General features: G+C 41.9%; 1 protein-coding gene across 5 annotated transcripts in view; it reads right to left on the bottom strand.

Annotated features, from left to right (window-relative positions):
• Window positions 1–2490: 2490 nt before the first annotated feature.
• Window positions 2491–11750, bottom strand: part of LOC144823540 (uncharacterized) — a 606829-nt gene continuing 597569 nt past the window's right edge. For all 5 annotated transcript variants that reach the window (XM_078682147.1, XM_078682144.1, XM_078682143.1 and 2 more), the window contains one exon: window positions 2491–4270. In XM_078682147.1, coding sequence (XP_078538273.1) covers window positions 3648–4270 — 623 coding nt within the window. In that variant the 3' untranslated portion in view covers window positions 2491–3647. The remainder of the gene's footprint in view (window positions 4271–11750) is intronic.

The following is an 11750-nucleotide window of genomic DNA, read 5'->3' as shown; positions in this document are numbered from 1 at the left end:
GTTGCTGCTGGGCGGTTGAGAGATTTAAGTGTTTCATCTGGGGGCGAAAGTTCATGCTTAAAACAGACCATAAACCTTTGGTGAGTATTTTAAGTGGTGCCACCATAAAAGATCATACCCCAAGAATTGCACGGTTGAGCTCGAAGTTGTTACAGTACAATTTCACCATAGAATACATACCTGGTGGTAGGAATATAAGAGCTGATTATTTGTCACGTTCACCTATAAATCACACAGATTATCGAGATAATAATGAGGACTATGACGAAGACTGTTTGATTGCGAGTATCGACTTGTGTTACGATACCACTTTCAGTGAAAAGGAGTGGTTTTCTGAATCTCTAAAAGACATTGAGTTGGAAAGTGTGAGGGAGTATGTCATGTCGGGGTGGCCAAAAGAAAGGACGCTCCCACAAAGCATACAACCTTATTTCAAGGTGGCAGATGAATTGTCTATTGAGGATAAAGGGATGTTAGTACGTGGAGACAAGTTTATTCCCCCAGTTTCATTAAGAGATAAGATTATTATGTACGGGCATGAGGGACATTTAGGTCAAACCATAACTAAGAGGAAAATAAGAGATAATTATTGGTGACCCAAAATGGACTCTGATATTATTGCTTGTGTCCGTAATTGTGTTGTTTGCGCTACAAGTGATAAAAGCCTAAAAACAGAAGCAGTTCCATTGCAACCTGTTGACCTGCCAAGCACAGTTTGGTCGAAATTGGCAATAGATTTCATTGGCCCATTCAGTACACTTCCTAGAAAGCTGAAATTCGCAATAGTAGTGGTTGACTATTATAGCAAATGGTGGGAGGCAAAATTTGTAGAGGAACCCTATACTCTCAGTTTTAATTACATTCTTGAAAAATGTATTAATTAGAGAAGGATTTCCTAAAGAAATTGTGTCGGACAATGGTGTCCAATTAGTTTCTAAGGAAATGAAATGTTTTTTTGACAGTAATGCTATCAAACATAGATGCGTGGCCTTATATCACCCACAGACCAATGGCCTTGTTGAGAAAATGAATCGCACATTAGTAGAATGCATTCAATGGGGAATCCAGAACAAATTTGATATTTGTAAAGCTGTAGAAGAAATGTTATGGTCCCATAGATGCACTCCTAATGTTGTCTCTGGTATTTCTCCATTTGAGGTCTTACGAGGACAGCCACCTGCTTCAAGACTTTGTCCTGCTTGGCTGAGAGAATTTCAAAATAAAAATGATCATGTAACAAATGTGGATAGAGTTGTAAGACCTAAAGTAAAAGAATACCAAAAGAAAATTAAAACTCATTATGATGCCACACATAGGGTGAAACCAGTACAAAACAAACTTAAGGTGGGTGATTGGGTTCGCAGTAAGGATCCAAATCACGTTATGAAAGGGTTGTCAAAGTTCAAACCTCCGGTTAGGATTGAGGTACTGACAAAAAATGCAGTAAGAACTAGTAGAAAGGAATGGTGGAACAAGGGAAGAGTAGTCAAAGTGCATGTTAATGATTTTACTTCTCAAGATCATGATGTTTAATCCCATGATCAGGATCTTGATGATTCATCCTATGATTCAAGTGTTTTATCTAAGACATCTTTCCATTCTGTTCCTCCTACTGTTGTCTCTCCTGATTTTTGAATCATCAAACAAAAGTCTAATTCCTATCCCTTATCTGTACGCAGAACTGGTAGGAGAAATATAATCAAACCAATGAGGTTTCGTGATTGATGTGTTATGTATTTCGTTATTTACGTGATTTAGTGTTTCTCTATCTTTGTATTAATCAATTTTCATTATTAGTTAGTTTTATTCTTTTGCTTATTTGTACAGAAGGGAGATATTGTGGTGATCTGCTTGGATTACATCATTAGCTATGTCATCTGAATCTAGAATGTATTATGTTTTACTTGCTTGAGACATTCTATGTGACACAGTTACTTGGGACCTGCAACAGCTGTGACCAATAAACTTAATACTTGAATTATCCTCTTTTGGTGATTATTCTACTTCTACATATTGTGACTTTATATGTGGTACCGCCATCACCTCCAATACGCTGGGTCATCACTGGCATCTACCTGCTGCTGCTGAACTGAAGTTGCTGAGAAAGAATTCCCAGACCCTAGTCTGAAAACTACGGTAGAGTTCAAAGGAGGAGTCTATGCGCATAGTCATCAAAACCATCAGAAAACTTATTTGAAGGTAAGTAACTTATCTTGTTTTGTATAGGCTCTTTCTAAATGCATGTATTCAAATGATAATAAAATAAATTAAATGACAGAATGCTTGATTCACCTGTCAAAGTATCAGGGAACACTCTCTCAGCTTCTATCGCAATGCAACTAAAATTGAACTAGTGGTTGTAAATAAGAGCAACATGATTCCTCTTTCATATCGCAAGCACTAGGAAAAGCACTATCCCGTGCCTTTAGTCATGCTTATGCAAATTAGTAATGACCGTTTTTAAAGTGAGTAAATACTTTGAAGCTTGGGTCCAGATGGTCAGTGTTTAATAAAAGTATTTTTTTAAACCACGTCTTTGTGCTAAAATCTTTAGTACACAGTTAAACCTCCTAATTGTCAGTCGAGTGCTGAAACCAAACTGTTCAGAAAGCCTTATGCAAAAGAACTGAGAGCCCAACAGACAGCAACAAGTAACAGAGAATCAAGCAGCACACAAACACAATGTGAATTACTGCCACATTCAAACTTACCTCCCATGTCTACTCTCCCAACTCAATATCAACAAACATCTTCTGGAACACAAGAGCAACTTCCTTTAAATTACTGTCGAGCAGGAATACTAACCCAATAGCTACACCTTTCCCATAACATAGCATGCTCACATATACCATATCCACTCAAAGTTATCGACCACCACTTCTTACCAAGTCCCTTGATGCAGCTTCAAAGTGAATAGAAGACAAAAATAAAGTATGTCTACAATTTACCCCACTGTGCTTCTCTGGCCAAAACTGTATGCAACACATGATGTAATTAATGGGAACGTTCCTTCATACTCAAATGATTTTGAACACAGCCCCGATTTCTATTGGACAGAGGGCAAATCTGGATGTTGTACTTATTGATCCATTGTAATATTGACTTGTTTTAAATAATGCTTCCTTAATACCACACTTCTTTTCATTTCTAAGCACTGTGCAGAACAGGGGCTACTATTGCCCAAAATTCATAGTATACAATTTATTTATTTCAGAGAGATTGAAGGATAAAATCGCAACGCTGAGATTCAAACTCATGCCTTTCAAATCTCTGCATTCCTCAGCTGTGAATGTTTAACTCACGGAGTCATCCCGTTGGCTTTGACAACAAGCAAGCATTTTCTCAGTCTGTGAAACTAACCACTATGATGCCAACATATCCGTTAATACCTAAAAGTACCGACAATCAGTCAGGAAGTGAGCTATCTTGGCTTGCGTTGCTATGTACACAGTTGACTCCTTCACTAACAGGTCAAGCTCATGTCGGAATTCTCCTATGCCATAGCACACGTCCTATGTGTGATGCTGTTTCTGCACTCAATATAGGTAAATAACCAATTGCTTTATAAAGCTTTTCCCCAAGCAAAGAGCTGCACCCCTGGGAGAGTCTCTGGTGATGCTGAAAAACAACTCGGAGCAAATCTCTTCTCAGAAATAGTGAAGGGAAGGGGTTTCCACTCCATCCTTGAGATGAATTTCTGGTGAAGTCGAAGATGGGTCATTTGAGTAAGCCTCTTCAGGCACTGTGGGTTGCACTTGAATGTGGATTATTTGGTGCTGTACAAGCAATCTCTTTTGAAAAAAACCCTTCCCGCATACAGTGCACACGTAGGGCTTTTCACCCGTGTGATAGACCTGGTGGCGAAGTAGCTCGGACTTATACAAAAATGTCTTATTACAGTCAGTGCAGGGAAAGGGATTGTCACCTGTGTGGATTAGCATGTGACGTTTAAGGCTTATCTTTCGAGTAAAGCTCTTCTCACAATCGTTGCACGGAAAGGGCTTCTCACCAGAGTGAATAGTCTGGTGAAGTTCAAGAACTGACTTACGACTAAAGCTCTTCTTACAATCACTGCAGGAAAATGGCTTCTGTTGTGTACAATTTTCACTTTGTTTCTTTGTCTTTTTACGATCCATGAAAGATGTGCGCGCCTCACGTGTGTGAACTAGTTGGTAATTCACTCTGGTAGACTCGCGAGGAAAAGTCTTTTTGCTCTTGAAGCATGCAGAGGGCACTCTTTCAAAAACCCTTCCAGTGTCCGATAGCTCTCCTACAGGATAAAAAACAGAAACATTAGCAACAATTGTATTTGCTTAAAATACAAAATATAACTATGTTCTACTCTAGGCATGCAAATAATTATAGTCTAGTAACAGCTATTCTGTGTCGGGCAAGAATCAGTTTCCAGTGAAATCAGTAATATCGCTTGCCAGGGAACAAGAAAATCAACTAAGGGCCTGTCAGTCAGTGAACAATCCTTTATTTGGCTAATCATAGCGATAAAACAACATAATACATGGAACAAAATTTAAACAGTATAAAACGTTATTAAAAATGCATATACAATAAAATTGATTTCATCTCAGCATTCTTAAATAATTTGTCCACATATACAGTGTGATTTTCCTCAACTACCTCACGAAATATTACTTAACATACTTTTTCTTTAGAGTCAAAATGCTCCAAATATAATTCATTAGAGCACAACAAACTGGTTTTGACCCCAACTGTTGTAAAAAATAAAAAATCCCACTTTACATTACAATATGTTGGCTTCCTTTGAAATAGGTTAAAAAACGTTTCCTATATGTGTATACATGTGCAAAACAGCATTAGATGTAAAGTGCTTTGTCTAGCAGTTATCACAGGGACATTTATTGAGGTTGTCATACCAGATCTTGGATGGGGGAATGCAAACAGAAAGTGCAAAGTGCTTAGTCGAAGTCGTGGAGGATAAAACCTGGATTGAGTATCTTGAGTCCACCCTAAATACATTTCCAAACCTAGTGTAATTGATACATAATGGTTTGCCAAGTATTGTACACAGTAGAGACTCCTTGCATTTAAGGTCCAAACAAGGTTTGTTAATGTCGAGGAAATAAGCAATAAAACCCGCCGCTGCCCAAGGGAAACAACAGACCCTCAAACAGCCCAAAAATATTAGCTAACAATCTTACCTGTCAGATCTTCCCTTTGAACTGTACTGGCTGCGGCGCAGCACGTACAACAAAACCTACTGGCCGTTTCCTCAACATTTCTGGGACCAATTAGCCACTGCGTGAATCTGGAGGGGTTGCGGCTTTCTTGAAAATAACAGACAAGGCACCGCTCCTGGATCCACGTGAGGGCACTGCTGTGTCCTCCTGAATTGATATCAGCTCGGGTGGCAATGGCAGACCACGTGGTACGCTAAAGCTGAAGGAGGCTTGGCTATTGGTTGACTGAAGCCAAAACCAGCTTCGCAGCCTCTACTACTATACAGTTTCGAGCAGGCCTAGTTCCTAGGCAGCATAGGCCACACTTACTGGCAGTGGGCTCGCTGCTTAAATACAGCTCTAAGCTCCTTAAATGCATCTCTCATGGTGTGGTCATGGTGCTATAAATGCGTGGCTTATGCATTTCAGTAAGGTGAGGAGGAGCACCACACTGAAATGCGTTCGTCAAACGCATTTCAGGTAAACTACCTGGAAATCTGAAACGTGGGATTCATAAAACAATATGGAGGATGTTGTGTGTGAGGCGCTTCAGAATTATTCTGAGATCCATCACATACTGGGCAGCTACAAGACTGGTTTCAGGTTAGGACTTGGGACCAATTCAGCTCGGGTTAATATCAAGAACAAGCTGATCCAGGCAAAAGACAAAGGATGACCAGCTGTGTTGGTGCTACTTGACTGTCATCTGCCCTCAGCACATTCTCATAAGCCGTGTCTGTATATCACAAGGAGGGAGTGGTGGGCATTAGTGACAAAGCAAACAAGTCGACTAGCTCTATTTTGTTTGGGAAGATGGAGCTGGTAGACCATCATTTTCTCTTTAGCCTCTAGACCTGTCAACTGCAAGACTCAGTACTATATCCACCCTTATATAACTTTTAAGCACAATAGATAGTAGGGTTCCTAGGATTAAATCAGTGAGTTTTCAGATGGAACCAGATAACACCCAGCTGACATGGGCTGTGAAAAATCAATTGTAAAACATCATTGCAGAGTGCTGGCTGAAAGTCTGGAATACATGAGATAGATGAATGATGCAATGATGCAATGATGCAATCAAGGAAGTTGTGTTGGTGTGGAGAACAGCTAGTAGATTGTTGTCATTTCCTTGGCTTCACTTTGGCTGCCTGAAGCTCCAGTAACCGAGTCACAGTGAAGGATTTTGGGTAACAGATGGTCCAGGACATCTCCAGGAACAAGAAGAAACAATCAATCAATCAATCAATCAGGGAATTGTAAGAATCCTACTCATCTGCAAGGGTCTCAAGGTGCTGGGGGGGGGGTCGTGGGTGTGTGTGAGCAGCCCCGTTCAGCCGAAAAGCCAGGTTTTGAGTGTCTTTTTGAAGACGCTCAGGGAGGGGGCACTTCTGATGTTGATCGGGAGCTCGTTCCAGGTCTTGGTTGCAATGTAGAAGGCCCTTCCTTCTGTTCCAGCTCTGCGATGCACACGGTTTCGGCGAGGGTGAGGTTGTTGGATCGAAGGTTTCTTTTGGGTGCGTGGAAGGAGATTCTCTCATTGAGGTATTGGGGTCCGGTGTTCTGGAGGCATTTGTGGGCGTGGGTGAGTATCTTGAAAGTGACTCTCTTCTGGACGGGGAGCCAGTGGAGGTCCCGTAGGTGTTGGATGATGTGTTCATTTCAAGGGATGCCGAGGAGGAGTCTCGTTGTGGTGTTCTGCGTTGTCTGGAGCTTGCGAAGTAGAGACTCTTTGATCCCGGCGTGGAGGGTGTTTCCGTAGTCCAATGTACTGGTTATGACTGTGTCGGTGATGGTCTTCCTTGATTCTGGGAGATCCATTTGAAAGTCTTACGGAGGATGCAGAGGGTGTTGAAGCAGCTGGAGGCGACTGCATTGACCTGTCGTTTCATGGAGAGGGAGGAGTCGAGTACGATGCAGAGGTTTTGAGCGTGGTCCATGGGGGACGGAGCAGCCGAGGGCGGTGGACCACCAGGTGTTGTTCCATGCTGATGGGGAGCTTCCGAGGATGAGGGCTTCTGTGTCTCCGAATTGAGCTTGAGGCAGCTGTTGCTCATCCAGGATGTGACGTCCTGCATTCCTTCCTGGAGGATGAGTCTGGTGGTAGTGGGGTCTTTAGTGAGGGAGAGGATGAGCTGGGTGTCATTTGCGTAGGATTCTATGCTGAGGCTATGCTGTCTGACGATGGAGGCGAGGGGGGGCATGTAGATGTTGAAGAGGCTTGGGCTGAGCAATGATCTCTGTGGGACTCCGCAGCGGATTTCCGTGGGTTCGAAGAGGAAGGGTGACAGTCTGATTCTTTGGGTTCTGCCGGTGAGGAACAAGTGGATCCAGTCGAAGGCGGTTCATTGTATGCTGGTGTCGTGGAGTCTGGTAAAATATGTTTTTTGTAGAGTTTTATTTAGCACCAACTAGACACGCGGAATCGGGTATCAGAGCGCTTTACATTAACAGCAGTTTCAATACAGATGGACAGTTTAATTTGTTTTTGTTTAGGCATGGGGAGATTACGTGAATTGCCCAGAATCACAGGATGTTGAGGGCTGTTGCCAATACTCGAACCCGGTACCCCAGCTTCGAGGTCGACTGCTCTAGCTGTAATGCTACACCCTCTCCCCTGACGGTAATCATATCTGGAATTTCCAGGTACAGCTTGGAAAAGCTCAAGCCATTCATATGCAGGTCTGAAAAACACTAATAAGGCAGCATATTTTCTAGAATTCAGACTTTCTAGGCATTTTATGCAAGCTATCTAATGTATTATGTTGCCCAGCTAAACATTCGAAACCAGAATGGCTAGGTATGTTAAAGTAAAACTAGGAGATCATTATATCACAAGCCTGGCCAGACGGCAATGGTTTCCAATTCTGTTCAATGTTAAGGTAATAACCATACCACTTAAAGCAATGTAAATGCCAGGTTCAAGGTATTACAGAGACTTGCTTGCCTTTACAGCGCAGGAGACACTCACTGAGATCTGTGACATGTTTGTGCCAACTTTACCCAGTACTCAGCACAATATCATTGCTAAATAATATGAATGAACCCCCATAAATCAGACACATCAAAAATGGTATAACCCACAACTGGACCCTCTAACAAAGGCACACCTTAAGCGCCAGTGATGTAAAACTCTAGATACCAATATTAAGCTTATCTGTAAACAAAACATTTGGCAAATCAAAGGGAGGCATTATAACACACAACATTCATTAGTTTGCATGTCACTAGTGAACGGTTCAGATTTTTTAAAGGAGTCACTACATCTAACAATGAGCAAAACAAGTGAGCATGGTCCTCCAAAGCTTTTGTGATAATTTGACAAGCTAATTTACAACCTAGATAAGACTTTCAAGCTACCCTTAAGTGAGACAATGTTAAATACACTGGACCACTCTCTAGTCTACCAACTCGTTTCACCCAAAATATGTCTTCTTTTTGATTATGCATTTGAATCACATGTAATGGTGCATATGTCTAAATTGAGACCCTTAATTAACAACAAAGCTTTAAGACACTTGCCTGACATTTTCTCATATGATTAACCAGTCAGACAATCATCAAATCACTCATCAAAAACTGACTGCCACGAAATGGTGAGTAACTAAATTTCGAGTTAGATCCTTTAAGACACCAATATCTACAATGATCTTTCAAATGGATTCAGTATGCAGCAAGGCCTACCAACCTTTCTAATGAGTCTCAAATAGCACCTACCACATTACTGAAAAACTGACCTAGTGCCTGATAAATCCAGTTCGTCAGCATACACACATTTCCTTTTCATGTCTCTAGACAGATTGTGCAATGATGTGCTGTCTTAATGTTGTACGTGTTTTCTTCGTTTGTACTTTCCTGTTTTTTAATGCACATTGAAGCTGTACTCATGGCATTCCTATGGATTATGATAGTTTTTAAAAACTAATAATAAAAAAAACTTCCTTTGGACCTATGTGGCTTTAATCATTACCTGAAGGCTTTGAAATGAACCCTGTTTAGATGTGCTTCAGGTAAGCTGTCAACATTTCACAGGAAGGGTAATGTTAGGGTGGGTCTATTGAGCTCTGTGCTCTGAAGTAGCCCTTGGGATGGAGGTGAAATATACATTAATATTCATACATTTATACCTCCAGGAGGCACTTTCTTAATGTCTGCTTATGAACTTTCCTATTTTTTTGATTTAACACAGCTTATAAAGTTTCTCAGCTGGCAGTGTTTTTGAACTAGGGATCACATCATATATGTTTGTGATGGCCGAAGCCCGACACATGATGTTTTCAGACACCCGGCATACATGGGTGCCATAGCTTTTACTAAGTGAATTAGATAATTTTGCATACAACACAGGCATTGCTGCTATAGTAACATGGCCATTGTTTATGTATTGAATGCACTACAGAGCATGAGAGAAGTTAATGGGTGAGAAGATAGGCTTTCTCTTACTTATGTGGGCCCCTTAGCGTTATGCGAAGTTAAACATTATATGTGCTCAATTGTCGCATATTTTCTTATTGCTCGCATTAACAAGCCAGAGACAAGACTTTTGCATTCTCCACAGCATTTTACACTTCACAATAGCTGGGGATTTGTTTTGCATGGTCCCTATCAGAGGAACTGGAGAGATACAACGGTGGCACCAGCTGTGTACTTCCTAAAATCAGAATGTAGGGATTGATTACTGTCCCTGAGCAACACATTGGGGAGGGGAGCGTATGCAAACCTCTCCTTGCTCCATAGACCACCATATATGTAAAAAGTATAAAAGACACCGGAGACTGTGGTGGGGCAAAGCAGACAAATTGGTAGCTAGAGGGATGCTGAGGCTAAGATTTCAGGCCTAATGGTATAAAGGTATGCAGAGGTCTGTACATGACTCTACATACAATATTCTGGAGTAACCATACAGTACATCACATAATTATAACAGACTAACAGGTTAGGAATGTATGATGAAATATGATTGGGGTGTATTAAGTGTTCCCCATTTTTGTCACCCTATTATCCACTTAGTTAACACAGTTGATAATGATTAAGGTAATAATACTTCTGGGAGCTATTTTATTTTCAGCGTCCAAGGCAGGACTCCAAAATATCACCTGCAGTCAGGGTCGGATTGGGATCACAATTCGGCCCGGGCACTGACAAAAAAAGTGGCCCACATTCAAGTGGCATGGCCCACATTTAAGGGGCGTAGCCCACATTCAAGGGGCGTGCCCTTTCATGCAACACCATTTGCACAGACAAGGAATGAAAGTGGGAGGATACTGTTCTTGCACAGGACACAGGGCCAAGGTGACAATGGCCTACATGCTGAGCAACTAAATAAAATAGCAAGGCCCCTTTCTGTCACAAAATTATTCTAGCCCTCCAGCACAGGAGCACCTGAAAAGCAGCAAAGCCCCTGCTATTACTAACCTACTTAGCCCTCCCCAGACCTTCAGCTCAGGAGCACATGAACAGAGGTAAGGCCCCTGCAATTAGTAAATTAATCAGCCATCCAGGCCTCGGGAAAATGTCCTGGCAGGGGAGCACAAAACACAGCTTTCTGGGTCATCCAAGGTAGCCAGGTAGCCAGGGGGAGGCTGAGGTGAAGCTGGAGCATGGGAAGGGCCTTCCCAGTGTGTTCTGGCAGTTTGAGTGTTTACCATTTACTGTAATATTACCCTTTTACCTGTGTATGGTACCCTTTTGTAACTTGCACACGTCACTTTTCTCTGGTATCACACTGTATGCTACCTCTCACTTTTGTTTGCTTTAGATACTTGCACAAGTGCCACCATTGCCTACGTAACGTTTGTTCTTGTGCTGGAGTGTCTGCCATTTATTGCAGTATTATACCTCTACTTGTACTTTGTACGCTTTTGTAACCTGCACACATATCACTTTTTCCTCCTGTAATGTACCGATTGCTACCTCATGTATTTTGGTTGCTCACTATTGTCACTTTTGATTCATGTAACTTAACGTTTGCTTTTGTAATTTGTCCACTTGTAATTTTTCTCCTCATGTATTATTGCTGTTCCTAGTGTGAAGCGCTCTGACACCTTCGGGAAAAGTCTGCACTATATAAAATCGCATAAATAAATAAATAAAATTAAAAAATTCCAAACATCACCTGGCCCCCACAGCAAGACCCATTCTTCCTCGCCCACTATGCCTTGAATGTGAAGGGCTGTGGGCGAGGTGTTAATACTAACACCGTTCCTGGGCTGCATGGACCGGGGGGCCGAGGTGAAAATGGCTCAAAGGCCTGAGAAACACCTGGCCCCCAGGGAGGCCAATTCTTGCAAACAATCACCCCTCCCCAGCCCAGCCTCACCTTGATTGCTTGTCAGGACAGGGGTGAAGGAGAGGCCACAGCTCACAATCGCTGTTCGTCCGCACAGCTAGGCTGCTTTCATTTTCTCTGTCTGTCTCCGTGCACTCTGTGGCCCGTTTTTTTCTCCCCTTTCCTAGTCCACTCTCTGTGGACTGGGACAGGAGAGAAACAAGCATTTTCAAATGCAATGGTTTCGACTTTGGAAAAGTTGGAGCTATTGGCATTGTAAATGTCAAAAT

The sequence above is a fragment of the Lissotriton helveticus genome, chromosome 3_1 (assembly GCF_964261635.1).
Source record: "Lissotriton helveticus chromosome 3_1, aLisHel1.1, whole genome shotgun sequence".
Classification (NCBI taxonomy): Eukaryota; Metazoa; Chordata; class Amphibia; order Caudata; family Salamandridae; genus Lissotriton; species Lissotriton helveticus.
Note: the sequence above shows the minus strand (reverse complement) of the source record. Positions and strands in the feature narration are given on the sequence as shown.